This window comes from Mus pahari, chromosome 5, assembly GCF_900095145.1.
Source record: "Mus pahari chromosome 5, PAHARI_EIJ_v1.1, whole genome shotgun sequence".
NCBI classification, from domain to species: Eukaryota; Metazoa; Chordata; class Mammalia; order Rodentia; family Muridae; genus Mus; species Mus pahari.
This window is the reverse complement of record NC_034594.1, coordinates 12987704-13014428: the sequence shown is the minus strand read 5'-3', so window position 1 is coordinate 13014428 and position 26725 is coordinate 12987704. Positions and strand designations below refer to the sequence as shown.

Genomic DNA, 26725 nt, shown 5'->3' with positions numbered 1-26725 from the left:
TCCTCTCCTGAGAACATTTCAAAACACTTAGCACCCTTTTTGGGGACCAGATGCTTGCCAATGCATGGATTTAATTCTGAGTCTTCTATCTTAAGCCTGGGGTGTGTGTGTCTGTCCCAACAGAATAAAGAGAACATCTGTAGAGTGGGAGAGAATCTTTACCATCTCTTCTAGCAGAAGATTAATGAAGAGAATATAGTAGCTCGGAAAGAACCAACAGAAGAGCAAACAATCCAAACAACGAATAGGGGATGCTCTGGATATCGCCATTGGCAATAGATACAGAAAAATGCTCAGCATCTTTAGTTAACAGAAATGAAACTAAAACTATGGTGGAATCCTACCTCACCACAAGCAAAATGGCTATTAACAACAATAGTAAAGACATGAGTTAGGACATGCAGGAAAAGGAACCTTCATACACTATTGTCTGGTACATACAGTAAGGAAAACATAAAACCTTCTTACAAATCTATAAAAGAATTAGCACATCATTCAAACAGGTCAGTGCTTCATTTATACTCAAAAATAAATAAATAAAGTCACCATCGAAAGAGGCCAACAAGACCATGTTGATTAAAAAATAATAATCACAATATATGGGGCATTAGAGGAATCTCTGCATCTGCCACCAGATGAAAGGATAAAGAAAAGGTGTCGCATGTAAGGGGACAGTTTTCAGTAATCAGCAAGAATGAAATCATGGTATAGGAAGAAAAATGGATAGAAATACAAGCTAATCATCATCACTGAAATAAGCCAGACACAGAAAGAGAAGTATCTTATTATTTTCTCACATATGGGGAAAGAGAGATGATTACCGCCATAGAAAAGGAAGCAAAGAGGGGATATGAAGGAAAGGGATATGGGAACCAAGGAAGGGGGAAGAGGTTAAGAGAGGGACTTAATGGTATGTGCATGCATTAATTGGTATATGCATATAACTGATACCCATTAATTTGTATGAATAGATATTAGTCAATAATTAAAATTACAGTAATAAGTAAATCATTTATGTTTCAAGGAAACTCTCTCAAGAGATACATCAGGACAAAGTTCTAAGACAGTGTATATATTACACTAAATTGTGTTCCAAAATGAACAAAGGGAATTCTGAAGTTGATATTGACTCAATCCAAAAAGACAGCAAGTAGGAAGATGGTAATAGAATAGTTATATTCTGTATCCTTCATATTCCATCCCTAAGGATGGAAGGGTTTTGAAAGAGAAATAGTTAAGAAATATTCCATTTCAATTTATACATAATTAGAATTATACACATCCAAACAAAGAAAAATATCTACCTATTTAGATTGATAAGGCTTCTTGGGAATTAGTAATAATATAAAAAGTTACCATATGAAGCTACCCATTTCAGTGTCTACCTGTAAGAAAAGTGAACTTACATTGTAAGAGAGAGCCATTGCTTTTACATTTACTCTATTACCCTTTAGTTAAATCCCATTTGATATTTTTGCAAATATGACAAACAACAACCATCCCACATCATCATCATCATCATCATCATCATCATCATCATCATCATCATCATCATATCTATTCTATTACAAAAGAATTACAGTTCATGGTGCATGGGATTCTTAAAAATGTGAAAGTGAAAATATCATGTGTACATCAATATTTCTTTAGGGGCTATAGCCTTCTTGACTGTAATGAAACATACTAGTGTGAGAAGCATCTTGTCATATGCCAGCATTGATGGTTTCTGTCAGTCTGGATCACTGTCAGCTCTCCTGTGTTGATGTGATGAGGATGACCGTATTTACTGAGTGACTGTGCTTTGGTATGTGTGCTTTTAGACTAAACACTAAGTCACCAGTTATGCCCTTAAGCAGCCTCAGAAAATGTCTGTCATATTCCAGGTGACAGTTGTCAGTTAACATGCCAGTAAAGGTCCAGAGTTAAAGATGGGCAATTACTTTGAGGATAGACATAGGATTCTGCTCGTGATTTACAAGTATATTGGCTTTACAAGTATAAGGGCTAATTTTGCTTCTATCTAGCATTTTTTACTGGGAAAATTAGAAAAGCCATATAGTTCATAACTAAGTATGTGGACCTATATACTGGAAAGGCCTGGGTCTCTACTGCTCCCTACTCTCATGGCACTAGAACATACATCTCAGGTAATGACATCTCAGGACAATCACACTATTTTTTTTCTCAAAATGGCAACTTCTTTCTAGCAATAAATATGTCACTTTTTCACTGGTATAGTAAAGCACTCATTGGAGCCATCAAATGCCAAGATCTCTAAGATGGCTCCTCAAATTTTTAGTTATGATATGCAGAACACACTCATGTCTCCTGCAGTGACTATGTCTTAAAATTAGAAAGAAAGGAAAAGCATTGCACAGCTGAATGTAGGTTTAAGCACACTGTGATTAGCAATGGCAGCTCTCTTCTGATGCGATGCAGATATACAGAGAGGCCATGACAGAAGGTTATCCACCTATCATTAAACATTACAATCTTACTTTTTTTTCTATTTTAATGTTTAGAGATACACATTCTTTGTCTGTGCACATTGTTTTGAACACTTTAAAAAATAACATTAATCAAAGAAAGCCTTCAGAAAAGCATACTGAAAAATCTGGTTATTATTACCTTAAGCTTACAAAGAAAAACAGGAAATCTGTATGGAATGTAAAACTGTGCTTAAAGGTTAAACACAAGCTGTAGATCACGTGAGGACAACTTCCTGAAAAAAAGCAAAGGTTGAAGAGGCAAAGGCTCCTAAGACTGACACATTGGTATAAATAAAGGAAAAAAGGTTAAAGTTGACAAATAAAATTAATAACTTTCCTTCAAAAGACATTAATAATAATAATAATAATAATAATAATATTATATTATCATCATCATCACCATCATTATTTAATATTTTACAGTCCAGTCATTATCCCCTCCCAGTTTCCCTTCCCCAGTTACCAAGAGGATGTCACCCACACCCCTACCGCACTAGACCTCCCCACCCCCTGAAGCTTCAAGTCTCTTGAGGATTAGGTGCAGCTTCTCTCACTGAAGCCAGACCAGGCATTCCTCTGCTCTACACGTGTTGGGGACCTCATATCAGCTGTGTGCGCTGCCCGGATGGTGGCTCAGTGTCTGAGAGATCCTGGGAGGTCCAGGTTAGTTGAGACTGCTAGTCTTCCTATGGGGTTGCCCTCCTTCGCAGCTTCTTCCGGCTTTTCCTACAGTGGTCCCCAGCTTCTGTCCTTTGTCTGTAAGTATCTGCCTCTGGCTCTTATAGCTGTTTGTTGGGCCTTTCAGAGGGTAGCCATGCTAGGTTCCTGACTGTAAGCACACCATAGCATCAGAAATAGTGTCAGCTATATCAGGGTCCTGTCAGCAAAATCTTGCCAGCTTATGCAATAGTGTCTGGGTTTGGTGGTTGTTTATGGGATGGATCCCCGGGCGGGGCAGTCTCTGGATTTTCCTTCCTTCCGTCTCTGCTCCGAACTTTGTGTCTTATATAGCTGTCTCTTGTCAGGCTATGCCAGTGCCTGGCAAATACAGAAGTGCATGCACACAGTCATCTATTGGATGGAACACAGGGCCCCCAATGAAGAAGCTAGAGAAAGTACCAAAGAAACTAAAGGGGCCTGCAACCCTGTAGGAAAACAATATGAACTAACCAATACCCCCCAGAGCTCATGTCTCTAGTTGCACATGTAGCAGAGGATGGCCTAGTAAGCCATCAATGGGAGGAGAGGCCCTTGGTCTTGTGAAGATTATATGCCCCAGTACAAAGCCAGGAAGCAGGAGTGGATGGGTTGGGGAGCAGGGCGGGGGAAGGGTATGGGTAATTTTGGGATATAATTTAAAATGTAAATGAAGAAAATATCTAATAAAAAAAAGAAAAAGAAATAGTGTCAGGTCTTGGAGCCTCCCCTAGATCCCAATTTGGACCTATCAGTGGACCTCCTTTCCCTCAGTCTCTTCTCCATTTTTGTCCCTGCAGTTTGTTCAGACAGGAATAACTCTGGGTCAGAGCTTTTGACTGTAGGGTGGTAACCCCATACCTCCACTTGATGTCCTGTTCCTCCAGTGGACGTAGACTCTACAAGTTCCCCCTCCCCTCCTAGATACAGTAGAGTTCAACACTTCATCTAAGGTCCCTTTGAGTCCTGAGAGTCTCTCACCTCCCAGGTCTCTGGTACATTCTAGAGGGTTCCCCCTCCTACTTCCCGAGGTTGCCTGTTTCCATTCTTTCTGCTGGCCCTTGGAACTTCAAGAGAGATATCTATACCACTCTTGTGCGTATAATCAAAAGATGCCCCACCATGCCACAGATTTTATTATTTTATTTATTATTTATCACAGATTGAGTTATTTCCAGATTTTAATTACCATTAAATCATGTCATGGTGTCGGGAATCAAATTCCTCTATGTTCATAGTGGCCTTATTTGTGATAGCCAAAAGGCATTTCTTAAAATGAAATTTTAAGTTGTACACTGGGGTGAGATATTTGCAATCCATGCTCTTCATAAAGGACACAAATACAGAACATATGCATAACCCCCATAACAATAAAAGAGCAACAGTCCAATTTAAAATGCCAACCTCTGAGCAATCATTTCGATGAAAACAAAAAGCACACAAAGTATATTCCCCATCATTATTTATCTAGGAAATCTGAATAAAATAACAGCCACACTGTCTTAACCCTTCAAATCAACAGAGTAGCCGTTATTAAACAGACTGGGAACTTCAAAAGATCACCTGTAGGAATTACCACCAGAATGTTAACACATTCCTTAAGAGGTTGTAACAGAGCCTGTTGGGTTTTAGAGAACTGACCGTGCATCACAAGTAAGGTAAGACCCAATCCTGGTTCAATACTGCTAGCTCTACTCCACATAAAGGGATATTGTCTAAGCCAAGCATGATGATGCAAGACTACTCTCCACTTAAGAAGCCAAGGAAGCAAATCCTAACATCCAGCATGGGGATGCATAGAGTATTCCAGGACAGGTAGGCTACATTGATGTCCTACCAGACAGGGGAAGGTGGATTGTGGACATTTGTAACGATTTATTCATATAATAAGTTACCACAGAAAACTGTCCACTTGTCTACTCAGAAAAGAGAATAAACTGTGACACTTTATAAGATGGAGCAGATATTCACCAATAAAGGGAATGAGCTACTGAGGGATACAACAGCACAGATGACATCCAAAGATACAGTGAGCTCTCAAGAGGGATGATTAGATAGTATATTAATGCATCTACAGGAAATTGAGGGCAAAAATCAGAACAGCGCTTGTTAAAGGATATGAGGATCATGGGAAGGAAATGTGAGGGCGTGATCTGAGCTGATAGGAATATCATCTGTGTAGTAGTTAAGGGTGGTACTTACGAAGATTGTAAATCAACAAATCTCAGCAAGTGTCCATCTTAAAAATCCATTTAGTTAACAAATTTCACCTCATTATTTTTTTGTAAGTAAAACAGATGCAAACATTGAAAGAGATAAAGAAAATATGTGTGTTTAATATCTGTACTGTATAAATACTTCATATAGAAATACAAATAATTTATTAGGTAACTTGCAGATCCAAGAAACTGTATTTTCACAAGGAAATAAAGGCCAACGGGAATTGAGAAGATTTCCCAGAGTTAGAAAACAACCAGGTATCAGATCTGGAATTTGGTTTTTCATTTGACATGCCAAGTTCTTTTTGCTAGAACAGTAGTAGCTTTTGAATGATTCTTTTTTTTTTTTTTTTTTTTAATCCCATTCCAGAGTAAGAAATAAGCTATTTTAAGTGGCACAGAAGTACCTGCTTTTTCTTATATCCTCACAGCCTTTGCTATTCCAGAATGGAACAGCTCTGGTATCACTTGCCAAAGCATGGAAAGAGAATACGCTTGCATGTGTTCACAAGTGCTTATCTACAAAGGAATTATATGTGTCTTTTTATCCAGCCACAGTACTGGGATTGAGAAGAGAGGAGGGGGTGGGGGGCATGAGAAGGATGAAAAGTGATTTACAAAAAAATATATATTGTAAAAAAAAAATGAAAAAGAATGGTTTTATACATATCTAAGCATGGACATTCAGAAAGGAGGAAAGACATGTGAGAGGAAATTGGTGGTGCACACCTTAGAGACAGAACAGGATTTCTAAGAGATGCACCAAGAGTTTCTCTTGAAAGTCTACACTTATATCGCTATACAAACTTAATTTCTATTTCTCTGAATATTCTCTTTCTTGCCGAGTTTTGGGAATGTTGCTTGCTACATTAATTTGAGACTGTGGCTCTGTCTTTAGTGGATTCTGGCCAGATTGTACTTGTTTTTCAGATTTCGATTCACAAGCTCCCTCCTATAGAAGGTTCCCAAAAGTTCTGTAGACTTTCTCAGGTGTCCTGCCTGGAACTCCCTCATATCCGGTATTTGCTTTACTGATATAATTAACATATGGCATAGAGATTGTTTATGCAGTTTCCTATACTCCCTGTCACCTCCTCCCTAATGCCACTGTGAGACAGTGCGAGCAGAAGGAACCACTTTGAACAAACCCCTACTGTCGCTCCATCAATCCCATGTCTAATCTACAAGTAGCACACATATGATATGCATTTGGTGTATGTGTGCTTATGTGCATTCTATGGATTTTATTCAGAGGGAAAACATCTGGTTTATTGCAAATCATTGCCAGTACTTATCACTTCTTTTATCTTTATTAAATTGCTTTTAATTATCATAATGGTTTATTCTACCAGACGTTCCTTCTGTGGATGATAGAACTTCCAGTGTTTCACTAATTTTAGTGTATAGAATAACTCACATCCATGTGTCATTCTCTAAGTCCATGCCAAAGCAATAACATACCATAAAATGCCATCTGCCTCAACCCACAAAAAATTCTTTCAAATTCATACAACTTAAAGGGCCCTACTTCACTGGGTCTTGAATTCCAGAAGAAGAACTGTAAACTCAATCTAAGTCTTTCAATAAGCGTATAACACCCTTAGTCCAGGTTTATACTCAATTCAATGTTTTCATTTATAACACTTACATGTGTATGTGCAGTGGGTGGATTCTACTCCCATGCTTTCATGTTATAGGAAATGAATGCCCTACTGTGTGTAAATCAAATTCCTTAATTTCCCAGAGAAAGTTAATTTTAATGAAACAGGAAATTATATATTAACAAGCATTTTAAGTCATCTAAAAGTTTACAAAAGTAGGATTTTTATATTCCCTGAAACAAGTGTGTGTGTGTGTGTGTGTGTGTGTGTGTGTGTGTGTGTGTGTGTGTGTGTAAATGTTTAGTAACATCTTTTGACATGTTTTCAAATTGTATCAAATATTTGCCTGTGGTTCCACCCCTAAGAGAGGAGCAGAGCTGGTCAATGGCTGCAGAGAGAAGGAGAATCAACTTCCTATAGGGCTGAGCTCCTGCATGGGTTCTCCAGTGTCAAACTGTCAGCCTGGACACAGGAGGGTATAAGCAATGTTAACTGAACTAAACAGATTCAGTAAACTGGACATGAATATGTGTATACATATATGTGTGTGTGTATGTGTATATATAAATATATATACACACATATATACATATAAAAATAATATTTTTAAAAGTGGTCATGAATTTATTTTGTAGGAGTTGATATGGGAGAAGTTGGAGGCAGGAGGGAAAGATAAGTGTGGTATACAAGCAGTGCTCATGTATGAAGTTCTCAAAGAAAATATATGTTAGTGATGCTACCACCTAATAAGTCTCTTTACCTTAAAATGAGAGTAATATTCCTTATTTTTATAACATAATCTAAACACTTGTAAAAGAAAACATGTTAAATCAATGTCTAATTACTTAATCATCCTATTACAGTCATTAAATAAATTCTTTCATTGTTTTTTGCTAAGGCTACATCTGTTGAGCTGCTCTTGGGGCCTGACATTATCCAACATACAGACATATACCTACTAAAATGCACCCTGGAGAAAATATGCAGATTCCTCTTCTTGATTAGTACAATAAACCTAATCATGAACATTTTAAAGGAAATAGTCATTAATTCCATCTTCTGTGATAATAGGACAGTAACAACAATCAATATGTTTCTAACTTATTAAATTCTAAAAGCTCACAACCTATGGCTAACATTTAAATCAAGACATCTGTTTCTGCCCAAATCTACAATTCACTTGTTTTAAAATATTAAACAAAGTCCTCACTGCTCAAGAGCCATGGTTTGTTTGTTTGTTTGTTTGTTTGTTTGTTTTTTGGTTGAGAGAAAAATTCAACAAATATAAGAAATTCTCCTTTAATAAAATTGGAAAGAAAGTACCTTGGCAAATCACACAACTTCTCCAATAATTTCTGAGTTATTAAATTGAAAATAAAAAATGCTGAAATGTTCAGTTATGCCTCTCTAGAATATTACTAAGCATCCTTAACAGGATCCTTAAATATAAAGTATTTGTGGTTCCTCAGTGTGGGTGTATACTGTAAATCCCCACACTGTTAATCCATGCACCTTTTACTCACTGTAGTTATTTTATAACACTGCATAATAATTCATGTAATACTTGCATTCATAAACTAATATGAGCAGTTTACTGAAAAATTAATATTAAATCTTCTACATGAACTTTACACATTAATATCTGACCTTTCTTCAAAGCATGAATAATTCTTGTCTCTTCTCTGTGAAGCACTATATTTTAATAGCCTCTGGGTGTGAAAATCTGGATTTCATATTAGCATTTCCTTTTTTCTATATGAAATTTGTTAAATAATAAGCATTCAGTCCTGTCACTTTTAAGAACAGTGCCTATAATAGTCTAGGGTGATTTGTGGGTAAAAATCAAGGTAAGCTCTGTACAACACCCCACGCCATCTCCCGCAAAGATCATGAACTATGTATGAGCAGTCAATAGTAGGCATGGTGACTCTGAATCCCTTTGATCTTCAGAATGCCTGTTCTTCAAAATTCACATGATACCTAGCAAATCATCCATAAAATATTGATATCACCAGCATGTATGTGTACTTAGGTGCATTGTATACACACATGAATTGTTAAATCCCCTATGGCCCATAGACTTCATGAATTAATCATGTAATATCTCTATGTATATCAACAGCATATCTTTATTGTCACCAACTCACATAAAAGGACAAGTGTGATTGCGTGATTAAATGTAATAGCGTCCTAGCCCAATAGAATGTCTCCCAAACTATAGCTAAATTAAGAATGTTTATAGATAGTAACTTAAAGCAGTCCATTGTTCTTAAATGTTTACCATCTTTCTATTGTGAATCAGCAAGCTTAGGAATGAAGATGAGCTGTGGATAATTAATTTCAAGGAGTTAGTGACATAGCAACGGGATGTCTGGGTCCTGACTCCTCAAATACTGGAAGTATCAAGCATGCAGTCATTAAAGGATTTTTCACTTAAGAAAATGAGGGCTCCTATATGATGAGTATTTGCTATTTGAGAAATCAACTACTAATCATGCTATTTTGAAAAGAAAAAAATTTATTTTTAGGTCATTCTTATTTTATTAAAATTTACCATTTTTTTTTATTTTTGAAATAAAAATATAGTAAATTTAACCTAAAAATAAAGTAAAACATTTGCTATTGATAGTTTTAAAAACTACAGAGGTATAAGAATATAATTTCAGTTAATATATATTTCATATATTTTTTTTAAGACAGGATATCTCTATGTAGCCCATGCACTCTGTAAACCAGGTTGGCCTCAAACTCACAGAGATCTACCTGTCTCTGCCCCCTGAATGCAGGTATTAAAGGCATGAACCACATCCAGCCAACAATATGTATTTCTTATAATATATATATAGAACAAAAGAAGATATATGACAAGAAGGAAGGCCCAAATGAGGATACTTCAATCACACTTAGAAGGTAGAACAAAATAATTACTGGAGACAGAGGGAGGGAGGGAGGGAGCTGGGTGGGAGAGGGGAGGAACAGAGGAAAAGGAGGGCAGGATCTGGTATAGGGTGAAACAGTAGAGGAACCCAGAGGGTCAGGAGAATGAATGGAAATATGCCAGGGGTGGTGGTTAGGGGGATCCTCTAGAAAGTCCCAGGGAGGGAGGAGGCTCCCAGGACTCAATGTGAGTGACCTTAGCCAAAATGCTAAACAATGGGGATATAGAACCTGAAGAGACCATCCTAAGTAGTTATACAGTGACCTCAGTGGAGGAATGGGAACACCAACCCACCTTCTAAAAATGTTGACCCCAAATCATTCCTCTCTAAAAGAAATGCAGGGACAAAAATGGAGCAGAGACTGAAGAAATGACCGACTAGTGAGTATCTCAGCTTGGGATCCATAGCATGGGCAGGCACCAAACCCTGGCATTATTACCAATGCTATGTTGTACTTGCTGACGGGAGCTTAGCATGGCTGTCCTCTGGGAGGCTCTACCAGCAGCTGACCGAGACAGATGCAGACACTCGCAGCCAACCATCGGATGGAGGTCAGGGACTACAGAAAAAGATGTATACCCTTTGTTGTGAGAATCCAAGAAGAAAAGGAGAAGGAAGGGATGTTGGATAAAAGCCTGAATTAACTATAAACAAAAGGCAGGAACATTGTGAGGGAGTAACTTAGGCATTAACGTAGAAGATCTTTGGTGGAGACAGTTGGACATCTCAGCAGTAGTAATCACACAAGCCTACACAGGACCATACAAGACACAGCAAAGCTGCGCCCTCACACTCTATCAATGCCATCATCTCAGTTTGGATTTTATACACTAAAATCGCCTCTCATTTCACAATTACTGGCAAATACATAACAACTGCAAAAGAAGTTTGGGGTTTGGGGGTTTTTTTGTTTGTTTTGTTTTGTTTTGTTTTGGTGAACACATGCTCTGAACATGATCCTCTGTGATTAGAAGTAAGACTTGATGAAATATGGCTGAATTTGACAGTGAAGGAGTTTCTGGAATTTTGTTTTCAGGGGATGTCTTCTAACTAGAATCAAGGTGATATGTAAGACTGATTTCATCCACTTAGTATCCATGTATCCTATGCAGAGAATGAAGGCAGGCATTAGGGATTCAGAGACTAAGTCACAAGTCCAACCTCCCAGCTAGAGAAAAGAAAGACAAAATCCAATAAAACTGCACGTAGCAGTGTAGCTGTGCTAAACGTCCAAAACAAGGGAGACAGGTTCTCCTAATCCACAATAGATAACACAGATAAATAAATAAGCTATTTTCCCAGATTAAGGGGCAACCTAGCCCAAATTGTTGAATGAATAGTGATTCCAACCAGGTAGACAAATTAAGGAAGGTAATTCCAGAGAGACACAACACTTACAAAACCCTAGTTACAGGAGGGACAAAAGAAGCAGACAACTGTATATCATGCCAGAGGGCATAGGAAAGAGACCCCCAGGGGAAGATGGCTGAAGAAAAACTTTCTGTGAGTGGGCTGAACAGCACTGTGAACAGCTTTCATAGCAGATACAGTTGACTCAATGCTGATAATTCGCTCTGCTTTATGAATGCAGTCTACTGATATGGACCAGTCCACCCTGGAATGATGAATTGACATCAGTGACCTTGAGAAAACAGAAACCATGTAGAGCAGCCTTGGGGTGGGCAGGTAAGGGTGAGGAGAGCGCCCATAGGGAAGTGAATTATTTGTTCCAGGTGAGATAAATCAAGTGGAAAAGATCAAGAGATAAGACTGGCAAAAGAGACATGTAGTAAGAGTGCCAAAGAGTATGAACTACATGTTTCAGGGGGAAAAAATAGTTTAAAAAGCATGAGCTAGTCAGAATTCCACTTCGGATGATTCCTTGTGAAATGTGTTGTTTACTGAAGTGGACTGAGAGCCAGGACGGGTCTAAAAAGAAGGGAAACCCAGCCATGGCCAGCTGTACAAGCAAAGGGAGGATAAGGACCCTTCGAGAGTACCAACAGAAGGAAGTACTGGCCTGATGGGTAGGGAGAAAGTAGAGAGAAATTGGACATAGATGTGAAGGGTGACTCTGACAGTAGAGGACCGTTTTAGAGCAGTGGTGAAGACAGACACAGGCTAGACTGAAGGGTTTTGAGAAAATAAAATAAGAAAAATGAGGGAACCAGATGCAGATTATAACATCAGACACTTGAAAGACACAGGGAGGATAAATGTCAGGAAAGACTAATATTACTACTTCTGCAAGTGAGACACATTCTATTTTTTTAAGTTATTCATGTTGAAAAGACAGTTACAAGAATAAATAGAAGTGTTGGACCCGAGGAAAGAACTTTGCCTCCAAAACAACCTCAGAGTGCATGGGAAGCACTGGTGATGTAGATGTGGGTTAACTCTGAAAGAACATAATCAGTCTTTGTTATTACAAGAAAATGAGGATGGACATGGAACCTGCCTAAAAGGATGAACATGGGGTCTGCTTGTGAGGATGGACATAGGAGCTGCATGTGAGGATGGACATGGGGTCTGCATGTGAGGATGGACATGGAGCCTACATAAAAAGATGAACATGGGGTCTGCATGTGAGGATGGACATATGATCTGCATGTAAGGATGGACATGGAGCCTGAATAAAGGGATAGACATAGGATCTGCACATGAGGATGGACATTGGGTCTGTATGATGGTTTGTATATGCTTGGCCCAGGGAGTGGCACTATTAGGAAGTGTGGCCTTGTTGGAGTAGGTGTGACCTTGTTGGAGTAGGTGTGTCACTGTGGGCATGGGCTTAAGACCCTCATTCTAGCAGCTTGGAAGTCAGTCCCACTAGCAGTCTTCAGATGAAGATGTAGGACTCTCAGCTCCTCCTGCACCATGCCTGCCTGGATGCTGCCATGCTCCTGCCTTGATGACAATGGAATGAACCTCTGAACCTGTAAGCCAGTCCCAATTTAATGTTGTCCTGGTAAGAGTTGCCTTGGTCATGGTGTCTGTTTACAGAAGTAAGCCCTAACTAAGACAATCTACATGTGAGGATGAACATGTGATCTTCATGTGATGACGGCCATGGGATCTGCCTGTTAGGATGAGCATGGGGTCTGCATGTCAGATGGGCATGGAGTATGCAAGGATGAATAGGAAGTCTGTATGTGAAGGGCATGTAGTCTGCATGTGGTAGGAAGTAAGGAACACAACAGAGCATATACACAGAGACCCAGGAAGCTGCTAAGTGGGAAGGCATTGTAGGCTGAAGATGCTTGATAAGTTCTGACTTCATCATCGAAAGAAAAAGAAAGAAAGAAAGAAAGAAAGAAAGAAAGAAAGAAAGAAAGAAAGAAAGAAAGAAAGAAAGAAAGAGAAAAGAAAAGAAAAATACTAACCTGACAGGTAACCATTGATGGGGAGGGGCATTTAAAAAAATAATCTCTCCCTGCAATCATGTGCTATAAGAAAATCTGTTTTCTCATTTTGCTTATGAGTTAAATTTTTATTCAGCATTTATTCAAATAGCAAAGTAGGAATTATTTTCCTATTATCAAATCTAGTCTCAAATGTGGTTAAGCAGATATGTTCAAATGCTAAAGACATGTGTTTCTTATATTTATATAAAATTCTCCCTGTTTACTGTAAGCAGAAATGCTTACCTCAAATTATCTGTCTGATAGGTATTGCATTTCCCATTTTACAGATAGAAAAGAAGAGAGGGGGGAGAAGAGAGAGAGAGAGAGAGAGAGAGAGAGAGAGAGAGAGAGAGAGAGAGAGAGAGAGAGAATCATACAGGAAAGCAAATGCATGCATCTTTGTGTCATCACAGCCTGGGGAAGTGTCAGGACTCAGTGCCAGATGTGCAGATGTGTTCATTGATAAAATAAATTGTTTTACTATGTTATTAATTGGTTTGAATGCAGACTGAAGATATCAAGAATTTAATCTATGCTCATGTTTGTATTTATTTTTAAATGTAAATAAGATTATACAATATCAACAGAACAACAGAAGAGATAAAAACATTATATTCATCAAGAGGAAAATCCACTGAAATAGTTGTGTGAGTAGATTTTTTTTTTTAACCAGAAGATGATTTTAGGCACAGGGTCGATGAGTTCCATAACTTAACCACTTTGCCTGGCTCTGAGGAGAACATTTAGGGAATATGATCTAAATTTTAAAGTGATCCTTATTGAGAATTTAAATCCAGATCAGTTTGATATGTTATCATTTGTGATAAATACAAATTGATGTTATCTTCCCATTCTTAAAATTCCATAAATATCTGTAAACATAAAGGTTAACTTAGTTGTCAGGTTAAGTCTTTCACCAAACTCTGACAAGGAGTGCCTAGAGTAGCTCAGAAAGTATCTTGTTAATCTTTGATTTTTCCTCACCACTATTTAGCTAAAACATTGTTTAATCCGTTAATATTTGTGAAGAATGCAGAGTAGAAGGCTTGTCTGAATCATTTTCACTTGAATTGAATAATACTTCAGAAAGTATTAAATGCTGCAATTGAATGAAGAAGTGTGAATCTGCCACCCTTCAACCTAAAGCAAGCATATGTTCACACATGTACTTCACATACAAGACCCAAGCCTTCAAAGTAGTTCAATAGAATTAAAAGCATGAATCTGTCTCCACTATACAGCATCATGTGCATCCCTCAAATCATGCTATAGTGAAAGAAATGTATTATTATTATATGTACTCATACTGGGAAGGAATAGAAAACTGTTTGGCTGTTGATTTTTTTTCTTTTTTTTTTTTTTCTGTTCAGAATCCGAAAACATCACTCTTCTAGGCAGCGGGCATCTGGGAGTGAATAAGAATTCTGGAAACATTAGCATCTCCTATTCTCACTATTTTCTTTGAGACAAGAAAACTGGGACCAGGGAAGGAAATCTTACAAAATTCAGGTTAAATAAACATGGAATCAAAATAAGGTAGCATAGATACAAATAACCTCATGTAATTCCAGTGCTAAAGCAGAATCCAACCTGGGCCAGAACTTTCAGAATCATGCTGGGTTTGCCCCATTAGTAGATTCAAAAACACCTTCCATAACAAATGGCCAACTACATAAAACTGTAATTACAGCAGGGAAGTTATGCATTATGCAAACCTCTTAACCCATATTATTCAAGATCTGCTATAACTAATAGTCAAATCATAAATTACTTGCTTTTAATTATTTAGTATGACCCCTACTGAAGACACAAAACAGAAACAAATGAAATAAAATACAATGAAAACAACAACAACAACAACAACAAAAAGTTTTTCAAAGCCCCACAGTCTTCTACCCTAAAAGAAGCCGGCACAAGTAAGGAGAAGCTGGCATCTATCACTAAGGGGAAAGCAAAGTAAGTCATTGTGAGAGCTCCCTGCTTTATATCACTGCCTCTAGAAACTCATTCCAAAGAATGGAATCATCTGGATCATTTTTACTGCCCCCTCAGTCTCAAGACTGTCTGCCCAGCACTGCTGACATGCACTCCAGTGTGCACCTTCCTTCCATTTGAGTATCTGTGTCAGGTTTATTTATAGCCGATGCTTCAAACGCAGCATTTCCAGGTATAAGAAATAAAATCTCTACAGTGATCCTAGAAACCCTCACAAATGGACTTTGAGAAGACAATGGAAAAAAATCTATAATGCAGTATGTGCATTACGATTCGCTGAGACTCCAAAGTGCACTCACCTTGCACTCTGGTAAGCATGTGTAAGGACACAGGGTACAGTTACAGACGTGATGGCAGCAGCCCTGCGCATCTTTTTATGGAACTATCCAAGTACTCTAGGATTACTGCTGCCACCTCTTTCCTTCTCTTTCTCTCTTTTCTCATTAGGAATTCTCTGAAATTTAGGCACCCTCTTTGTTTCTTACTGAGATGCCTTTCTAGTCCAGAGCTTTTTTAAATAACCCATTACAAAAGCAGGCCATACTTCCCCCTGCTGGGAAAAAATTAAATTACAAGGTACATTAGAACTATTTCCTAAGTCTGAAGAAATCTAGTGTTTGGGAAAGACAAAAACAGCAGGAATCAAGATACTTTGTGGCCTCGTAACTATTTTGTTCCTCAAGAATACACATGCATCTCACCCTAGTGAGACTTTTATCTACATCTCTTAGTTCTGTAAGTTTTAGAAATACAATTAATACACATTAATAACTGATGAGCTAATTATGAGCCATCTGTCCCAAAGAGAGCTCCAGGTCAGAGAAGATTGTGAATCTGCTTTCATTGTACACTGAATGGAAACATTTCTGAAGAACGGACTGAAGCGAACAAATCAAAGAACATATTTTAAATCTGTTCATGTTTATTGAGTCATTATTTTCCAATATGCAGTTGCTCTCCAACAGCAGAGAAAAGTACTGTTAGTAAATTTAGTATTTCAGTTTCATTTATTATGACTTGATCATTAGGTAGTCCTAAACATGATTGCATTTCACTGCCTAACTACTCTACAAAGCCAGCTTTTCCCTTGAAAACAGGATAAGTATTTCACATTCCACCTTTTTCCTGGCAGTCTTTCTTGAGCTACTTTGTTATTATAGGTTATAATAAACAGCAACCACTAAAAATGCCAAAATACATCTAATGTCTCTGAATCGTATGAGGAGTAAAAATTTTTCTGTGATACACAAGTAAATCTCAAAGGTATTTTAATGCTGAGGGGCATGATGAGAGAAAGATGTCACTAATTCTTCTAGTGGGTAAGTCCTCAAGCTTCAAAGCTGCACTGTAGCCAGTTTGATGATGAAGCACTTCATTATTAATGAAACATTCATCCAAAAATTCTGCAGTTGTGTTAAATAGAAGAGCACAGGCTACCAGATATTAGGAATGTCTTCAGTTGCTACCATTGTTTCACACATATGGAACTATATGGGGTTAATATTTCTGACGGAGAAGTTTTCATGTGTACCTTTTTTTCAAACGACCTTTCAAAGCAATGCAAAAGGCAAGACATAGATGTTCCTCTGGGAACTGAATCTCTGCTACATAACAGGTACACAAAAGAAAACACACACCTGGTTTAAAAATCAGTTGATCAGTTATGGAGCGTTCCTAGGGACCAATATCTTGCATAGTACCCAATCATTACGTTTCGAATACATTTATAAGCACTTTAGCCTCTGCTTACCACGTTCACATAAATATACGAACATGCATACTTTATTGTTGAATAATTCTAAGACTTTCCAGGGGAAATACCGATTAAAGGCTATCAAAATCACTTCGAAACGCAGAAGGAAAAATATATCTATTATAAATAAATAAATAAATAAATAAAGAACGCTGATCTGTAACCAAGATACTCTCAGAACACTCCATGGATCGCATTTATTCCTGAACTGATTTTGCTGGCTTCTGCAAAGTGACAAGGTCTCAGTGGACCACCTGACACTTGCTAGTTTCCCTGTCCAGGACCCTAACAGGTCGCATCACTCTGCCATTAGACCTCAGGGCTAATTGAGCCTCGGAGGAACGGGGCAACCAGCGCTGTGCTCCTGCATTCGGAAAGGGCTCTCAGGGACAGTTTCTGCCCAGCGGAGCGATCGCCCTCCCCAACTTCCCCTTGCCCGGGCTGGCAGGAGCCGGGCCGGTCCTACCTTCCGCCAGAAGGCGCGACGCGTGCACAAAAGATGGATCCAGGCTATCCTTCTCTGCCATCAGCTCAGGCAAGTATTTCTCTTCTCCCATAGCGCGGACTTCGGACCGTGCCCGGCCAGGCGCAAATCCCGCCTGCTCGGACGCCTCGGTCCCTGGCTCCCCCGGGAACCGTCTTTCCTTCGGAGAGCGCAGCTCTAGCGCCTGGGGCTGCGCAGACCGCGCTGGTACCTGCCTCTCCCGCGCCCCAGCCTGGCTCCGGCCACGGCCTCAGCTGGAGAGGATGCCCGCGCGGCCCACCCCCACCGGCTTCCTATTGGAAGCGGGGTCCGGGGGCGGGGCGCACGCGGAGACCATAGACTATCATTGGGCGGGGCCGCAAGTCGAGTCGCCTGAGTGGCAGGAGGCTGCAGCGGAGGGGAGGGGTGTGCGAAGTGCAAGCGCACTCTCCTGGCCGCCTTAGCCTGCCTTGTCCTCAGGCCTGGCCAGTGCTGTGGAGTGGGTGCGGGCTGCCAGGCAGGCAGAAGGATTAGAGAGCAAAAACGTGTGCCCCATGATCACAGAGGCTGAGCACGTCACCTGGGTACCCAAGGCACAGGTGTCTCTCCCCTGGATGATCGCAGACTCTTGGGCAGGGTTGGAAATCCGAAACAAAATGTGGGTTGTGTTTACCATGACCTACATCTTGGGGCAGAAGGATGTCCACTAATGTACAAATGAAGAAGTGCCTGGATTATGTAGTAGAGCAAAACACTTCCAGTGTACAGTGCCGTGATACAGAATTAGTTCTAGGGATCCACCCATTCCTATGGTGCAAAATTCACTCACTGTGTAAACTTAGCAGGGAGAATTGTGAATGAAAGAAGCTAGATGATGCCTAACTTCCATCGCTCTAATGTTCTCCTATTTTAGAAGTGAGGGTCATGGGAATGCGGCTGAACTACTTTGTATATGCCCCACCTTTATTTAAATGAGCATTTTACCCACAAGAATCACCAAGGAAGGAGGAATAAGGGAGGTATCCTTCCCTTCCAGATGGTACTCCTGAATGAAATGACTCTTTCTTTGAAGTTGTCTTTTCCCAACCAATCCCTTGTCAATATTTCTACCACCCTTTCACCTGGGACAACTTTGCCAGTATATAAAACCTGCCGGAAGTTTCCTACTTTCTCTTATTCTGTCCACAGTGTTAACTAAGTATTTATTTAGATGAACTTAGGATGTTATATTGATTTTGTATGACATTTTAAAAAGTTAACATGTTTCATATCCATGAGATAACTCACTCCAGCTCAGAAAAACACTGAGCAACCCAAAGATAACAGGTTTTGCTTCTGTAACTGGTCTAATATGTCTCATAGCTGTGCAAAAGCTGAGGCTAAAATTCAAATCTAAGTAGTGTGAAGCTTCAGATGGCAGGGTTTACCTTACTCTCCCATATGCTAGATACTTTTATACTATGCGTCCATCCAATTAGTGTTTAAACATATTGAAAGGATTCTAGGGACTGGACTTGAATAATTGCCAAATGAGATAGACACATTGTGTTGTGTCTTCTCTCACAGTAGGGATGCTTTCTAATGAGTGATGACAAAGAGAACCAGAAACACGTGACAAATGTCAGGAATAATACTAGACTAGACAGAATCCTAATCTTTGGAGTACTTTGTGTATTTAGAACATAATGGACATCATAAAATAAAAATAAGCTATATTGACCTTAGAAACCAATTTTCTTAGTACTCACTTCCAGAGGATGGGCAACCAAAGGCAAACCCAAATGCCCTGGACAAGTGCCCTCACCCACATTCAAATCCATATGCTCCCAGTAGGTGACTCCAAATCACTGTGTTCCCCCCTGACTCATATATTTTGTGACCACCGAAACTGCGCATTAAATATTTTAAGGGTAACCTTAGGATTGAGAACATCTTATAAATACAAATGTAAATAAATTGATAACCTATAAATAAATTATTATTGAATAGATTGTTTGTGGTTATACATAAATAAATCATAACTATTTATATGCTTCCCTCTTCTGATGCTAGGAAGACTCAAATCATACCTTAATTGATTTTCAACCTGAGTTCTAGTCCTGAAAAACAATTTAAAATTCAATTTTGCTTATTGTACCATTATTTCAAAAGTGGTTTATTAAGAAAAATGTTCCAAGTCAATTAGTATCCAGAGGATGCATAAGGCACATATTCTATAGAATATGTTCTGTGGTGAATGTAGAAGACGCATATTTATTTCTTTTACATATCCTATGAACATCCAAGAAATTTAATCAGCTTATCTTGCCACACTAGTGAGAACTACACATTATAAATTATTAAATAAGTTACAACATTTGTACTTCCTTCATTGTTTCAATCAACCTTTTGTGTAACACACTGCCACAGAACACATTTGCAATAACAATCTGGACAGACAGATCAGTCATCAAGAGGACTTGTCCCCTGTTGTGAAACCTGGTTTCCCTCACCCTCATAGCAAGCTTAGTTTCCCCAAAATGCCTGTAATGTCATCTCTACACTGGGCAAACACAAGAAGATCAGAAAGCTACCTCCCTTCTGGTCTAGCCAAGAAAGGATGAGCTACATTTTTTTTTTTTCCCGAAACAGGGTTTGTCTGTGTAGCCTTGGCTATCCTGGAACTCACTCTGTAGACCAGGCTAGCCTCGAACTCAGAAATCCACCTATCTCTACCCCCCAAGTGCTGGGATTAAAGGCATGTGCCATTACTGCCCTATGATGAGCCATATTTTTTGTGGGGGAGGGACATTCCTTCAAAGGAGTAAATGAAGGACAGGGTTGCATTTTTCTGGCTCCTAAGCACTCACAGGAGAATCAACTCACAGAAATACATGCAAAGAAAAGAAGGAAGGAGAAAGAAAGAAAGAAAGAAAGAAAGAAAGAAAGAAAGAAAGAAAGAAAGAAAGAAAGAAAGAAAGTAAGTAAGTGCCGGGCATAGTGGCACATGCCTTTAATCCCAACTCAGGAGGCAGAGGCAGGCAGATTTCTGAGTTCAAGGTCAGCCTGGTCTTCAGGAGTGAGTTCCACAACAGCCAGGGCTACACAGAGAAACCCTGTCTCAAAACAAAAAAACAAAAACAAAAGAAAGAAAGAAAGAAAGAAAGAAAGAAAGAAAGAAAGAAAGAAAGAAAGAAAGAAAGAAAGAAAGAAAGAAAGAAAGAGGGANGAGGGAGGGAGGGAGGAAGGAAGGAAGGAAGGAAGGAAGGAAGGAAGGAAGGAAGGAAGGAAGGAAGGAAGGAAGGAAACAAGAAAAGAAAGAAAGAAGCAAGCAAGCAAGTATGACAGATTAACAAAATTGGCAGAAATTAGTAATTTGTACAATAATATGGAGACAACTGTCCTCCATGTGTGTAATCACTGTTTAGAATTCTGAGTAGATGTATTGTCTAATATAATTGAGAATTGAAATGTTAACTGATTAATGTTTTGCTGAAGAGTCTCACAGATTCTCATTAGTGAAAAGCCTCTATTTTGATGTTCAGTTTCCTTTACTTTCATTAAATACACAAGTCATCTGTCAGGGCACATCTCGAGTAATTTCCATAATATACTTTAGGATTATAAAAGAGAACTGGGAAGTCTGGCAAATGTCTCATCAGGTGTAAGTACTTACTACCTAAGAATTGCATTAGCGTATCCCCTCCCAACACACAATAACTCTAATAAAATATAAAGTAAAGAGCTTTTATATGTGACTGAAGAGTGGAGAAGTGGTTATACCGAATATCAAAAGGAGTGATTATATATACTGCAAAAGATCTCTCTTTTCAAATCCTCTGCTAAGAAGAGTTAAGGAAAATTAGGGTGAATATGACCAAAGTGTATTGTATTATAATCTCAAAAAAAGTGAAAATAATAGAGTAGGAAAAGAAAAGGAAAAGTCATATGTAAAGTGTTAAGAGTCAAAATTTGCTATATGCAAATGTGTCAATGCGCAAGTTAATATGCACCACTTATATCCTAAATATATGCTTGCTAGTTTTAGAAAAATTTAAATAGCCATGGCATACTTTAGGTGAAATGTGTGTAATTTAAACACGGCAAAAGAGATACACAGAGGAAAAAGGTCCAGCAGTTGAGGGTTGGCCACTGAGTTGTAATGCTGCTGTTCTGAATGCTTGAAATTTGAACAAACGGCCCAGGGGAGGAAAAAAAAAAACTGTCCTAATTATGAAGTGACCTCAAAATCTGAGTAATATATTTCTGGTGTTGGAATTATCTGTTTTTGTGAAATTAACCAAGGTGAACCTCTGAACAGATACCACCCTTGATGATGGCAATGAAAGGAGATTCCTGATTGAAGCTGTCATTATCCTGTCAAGGCAAGCTCTTGTCTGTGGTCTTAATATTAAATCCAATAGCTGTTGACTTGTTGCTCAACTATTGATTGTTTTCTGGAGTACAACAAATTAAAGTAAGAAATTACAGCACAAATATGTAATATTTTCCGTGCACAGCAAATCAAGATCTGATCTCCATTCTATTTGGTATAAAGTAAAGAGATGAAGGCCACAAGGAAATTTAATTTCAAAAGAAAACCTTCAGGTAAATTGAAATTCTTTTCACTCAATATGTATCGTGACTAATACAAGGGGTAAAGATTGGATTGAGTTTTAATTTTGATTTAGGAATTACTTATCGAGAATGCCATCACGGCAAGTAGCCAGAAGATACAAATTTCCTAGCTCTTCATCTGTGTGTAGCTTATTGCTGTGTACGGCATAATTATTGTGATGTCCTGCTGTACAGAATAAACATACCATGTTATCTAAAATATTTTTATAACATAGGTACCAATTATAGAAGTAAATATTTCAAAGACAGGCCAGAAGGTAGGACTGAAGAGAAGAGTAAGTATTTCACGTGTGCAGAGTTGAAATATTGTGAATTAAAAAAAAGTTCTGAAGATGGCTTGTGCAAAATTTTAAGTATTCTTAAAATAAAGGCAGTGTCTACTTAAAGATGATTAAGATGGTAAACTTCCCCCACCCCCCAAATAATACAAATGTCAGGCATTTGAAGAGAGTAATGAAATTGAAAACGACATTCCAGCCTTTGTCTGGTAGTACACAAATATAATAGCAATATTGTGAGCTAAGGAAGGGACTAACCGTAAGTTCCAGATCAGAACTGACTACATAGAAAGGGTGTCTTGAGAAAAAATATATCTAAATTTAAGAATTCGTATATCCTACATAAAATAGAAAAACAGAAAAATGTAAATATTGGGATTCCCAGCAATGTCATAGGTTGAAATTATCTCTCTGTGAAACAACTCAATACTGGATTAGATCCTGGGACAGATTTCCCTCTTTTCCCCGCCCCTAACAATCCTGAGAGTGGAACTGACAAAACAAGAATAATATTTATGATTCCATTCTCGTACGTTTTCTCATTGCATAATGGTTGTATAAATAATTGCCTGTGCTTTGAGGAGAGCAGATAAATCATATTTGATACTACCCACAAATAAGAAAAAAAATAATTTTATAGACACAGGAGCAGAGATGGAGAACATGATACAAGGATTTAGTAGGTAGGGTAGAATATTAGCATTTTAGGAAAATTGTATAAGGCACATAATAAGAAAATTCCATGATTTTGCCTTTTTTGGATGTGATATGATTTCAGAATAAACATACAAAAATTAGTGTTAATAAAGTAACTTCAGTAGATATAACTCACAAATGATTTGATGCATCACACTTTACAAGCTGGCCTTGAAAATGGCAGGCCTACACTTCAGCCACACAGTGCCAATTATTGTCCACATAGAATTCACAAATTCACTGTGAAGCTAGTAATATTTTGAGCACATAAAACTTTAGAAAAAAATGAAAATATACCAAAAAATAGATAAATAAATAATTATCTTTGTGTTCTAAATTTCAATCAATAATGTAAATTACTGTGTTCATTTATTTTTTAAAATTATGTCGGCATATATTTATTAAACAACTATTACTGAAAACTAGGTTGGCTCATCCCTCTTACCCTAGTACTCTCGAGATGGAGGTTGGAAAATCATGAACTTGAGGCCATCTTGGAATATATATTGAAACTCTGTCATGAAAAGACCCATTACATATATTAGATTATAATAGGCACTAGAAATAACAACCTAAGCCTGGGCTGAGGTCCAGAGGGAACCCGCAGACATTTCAAGATTCTCAAATTCCAGAAGGAATTGGGCCAGAGAGCAACTGATAGTACTATAGATAGAGTATATTTAAGGGGAAAACACTTCTGAGAATTGGAGATGTTCGGAACCTGAAGAGAGATAGAGAAGCCATGAGCGTTTCAAATGTCTGTGGCTGAGTATATGTCACTTGCCTTCCTCAGAAACTAAAGGTTGTAGGATTTCCTATGCATGTTCTGGGAGGTCCCAGTCATTCTCATAGTCCTTGGTTTCCTTCATATTTGAATCTTGATGCTGCCTTTTTGCCTCTTCCATACTCTCCTACCACAATTTCCACTTGAGTTTCATGGTACAGATTATTGACCAGTCTTCAGTAACCACCACCACATTGATGAGCAGTATAATGCCCGGTTGGGAGAAATCCCCAACTCTTCCTATGTTATCCGTGGGGTGGAGAAGCTGCTTTGACTCCGTGCTGTATGAGTTGCTAGAATCCCTGTATCTTAGGAAATTTACCTCCAAGGTGTCTTATCTCAGAAGAATCAAACTGTATAGGATTTGAGCTACAAAGTCTAAGCATGAGAAGCATGAGTAGCAAAATTGTGCCAATCAATGGTCAAAGAAAGATCAAGTGTCAAGAAAGCTGTGCCCATGTTTGTCCCAGGAGAGCCATCCTTAGGGTGTGACTTCATGGAGTACCAAACCAACAAAACAAAAATCATGGGATCATCATGGTCATTCATATATATATATATATATATATATATATATATATATATATATATATATGCTGATAGTAAAAACAAATTAGTAATTAAGAAAACCCAATGATAAAGGAAGATTACAACTACTTTCATATATGTAAATTGAGCTTGTCTTAATATTTCTTAATTGAAGATTATTTTTAAGTATTTTAGTCCTTTATCATATTTTAAGGTGTAGGTAGCCTTTAATGTTCTTGACTCAAGAATCAAGAGACTCAAACTGTTCTCTTTTAGAGAACAGTATGTAACATCTTTAAGTCTAGGTGGAGTAGGTATTTTGTGTCTCTGCGAAAATGACAACAAACATAAGGAGGTATTTATGGCCTTCACAAGGCCCATCTATTAGCTCCAATTTAGCTGTTATAATTTCTAAGCATTCTATATGTTCACATCTTTCCCATGATGACCAATGGGTCTAAAAATACCCTGTAATTTTTAAAGAACTTACAATGAAAAGCCTAGTTGTATGTGACAAACACTAAGAATAGATGACAGAAATAATTCCTCTGCTGCTGGGGCATTGCATCAGCAATATTAATCAGAATATTAGCTAATATTCAAGTTGATTAAGGAAGGAGTCGGGCTATTAACTCAGAGATTGACAATCCATTGTTTTTTTTGGTTGGTTGGTTGGTTGGTTGTTTTTTGACAATCCATTGTTAAAGAAATTAACATTTTTTTCTGTCGTACCATGACTCATTCAAGGTTCCTTAGTAGCCATCTATAAAATGAAAGCAGAGAGAGAAAATGCTGTTGAAGGTAAGTTCCAATGTGGAGATAGTAGGAGATGGGGAAATGAGATGCTGGCAGGAAACTTAACCAAAATAAAGGCTGTGTGAACAAGCTATATGGAAACCTGCAGTCTCCCAAGGGGGTAGGGGGAGATCAACTAGATGAATAGTAAACAAAGACACCATGGCAGGAATTAGGGGAAATACTCAGCATTAAAGGTTTATGTCTGGGTAGGGAACTGGAGAGAGGAGATGGGTTTTAGGATTACTGCTGTTGTGAAGAAACACCACGATGAAAGGACCTTGGAGAAGACAGGGTCTATACAGCTTACACTCGCACAGCACTGTTCATCACTGAAGGAGTGTAGCACAGTCATTCAAACAGAGAAGGATACTGGAGGTAGGAGCTGATGCAGCGGCTGTAGAGGAACTGGCTCGCTTCGCTGGCTTTGCACAGTGTTTTCTTACAGAATGTAGGACCAGAAACCCAGGGATGGTACCACCCACTACAGGCTGGGCTCTCTCCCATCAATCACTAAGTAAGAAAAAGTCCTACAGGCGGATCGATCCTGTGGGGCATTTTCCTCACTTGAGGTTCCCTCCTTTCTAATGACTCGTTTGTGTCAAGTTGACATAAAACTAGCCTGAACAAATAAATTAGTAATTTTATGAGCCTGTATAGCTCCAGAATAAAAGACACAGAAACCTGGTATTTTTCTTAGCAACCAGTAAGCCTAAGCTGGACAGGTTCTGAGCTATTTTAACCTACATCTCAACCATAGGCCCCTTGTTACTTGCTAACTGAGTCTTGCTGATTGCTCTGCTCATCTATGTCCTTGGGGCGATTTTCTCTTGGCCATATGCTCGCTCATGGTTCATCCTCATAATCATGCCTCGTGTCTATATTAACTTCGCCTACCTTTTTCAGTCTCCTCCAGGTCCCTACCTGAGACCCACTGCTAGATCTCAAGTTCTGCCTTCCTCACTCTCCTGCCCAGTCACAGGTTCTGGCCTACCAGAGATTATTGGAGAACATTCCATCAATTCATTGTTCAATGCAATTCCCATGTCTAGACTGCAACCTGATCTTGTTGGGTCACAGAACTCAGCATGGAAATACACAGCGAACAAACCAACCCTAACTGACAAGAGGTTAGGAGATGGGTTAGCTAAAACTAAGAATATAGAAGTTCACTCGTATTAAAGCTAATATTTTTAAATTATGACATATTAAAAGGGGAGTAGGAACAAAAAATATTCTGGTTTGGTGGACAATGATGATCTCAGAATATATTGGTTATTAAATGAAAATCCCAATAACGGGCATGGATACATCTGCAAAAGAAGGATGCAGAGGTCCCTTAAACAACACAGCTTATCGCTAGTGCTCTTCTCTTGTGTAGCATAGCTAGATATTAATACCGTACAGCTGAAGAAATGACTCACATTGGAGGCAGGACAGAGAGAAGCCTGGCTACAGACTGGCCAGG

General features: G+C 38.5%; 1 protein-coding gene across 4 annotated transcripts in view; it reads right to left on the bottom strand.

Moving 5' to 3' along the window:
• The window catches only part of Khdrbs2 (KH RNA binding domain containing, signal transduction associated 2), a 468795-nt gene extending 450946 nt beyond the window's left edge, over window positions 1-17849 (bottom strand). For 2 of the 4 annotated variants that reach the window (XM_029539289.1, XM_029539288.1), the window contains exon 1: window positions 17563-17753. In XM_029539289.1, coding sequence (XP_029395149.1) covers window positions 17563-17653 — 91 coding nt within the window. In that variant the 5' untranslated portion in view covers window positions 17654-17753. Of the gene's footprint in view, window positions 1-17562 lie in introns of all 4 variants that reach the window. The other 2 variants (XM_021198026.1, XM_029539290.1) reach the window with 2 other exon arrangements.
• Between the last annotated feature and the right edge of the window lie 8876 nt (window positions 17850-26725).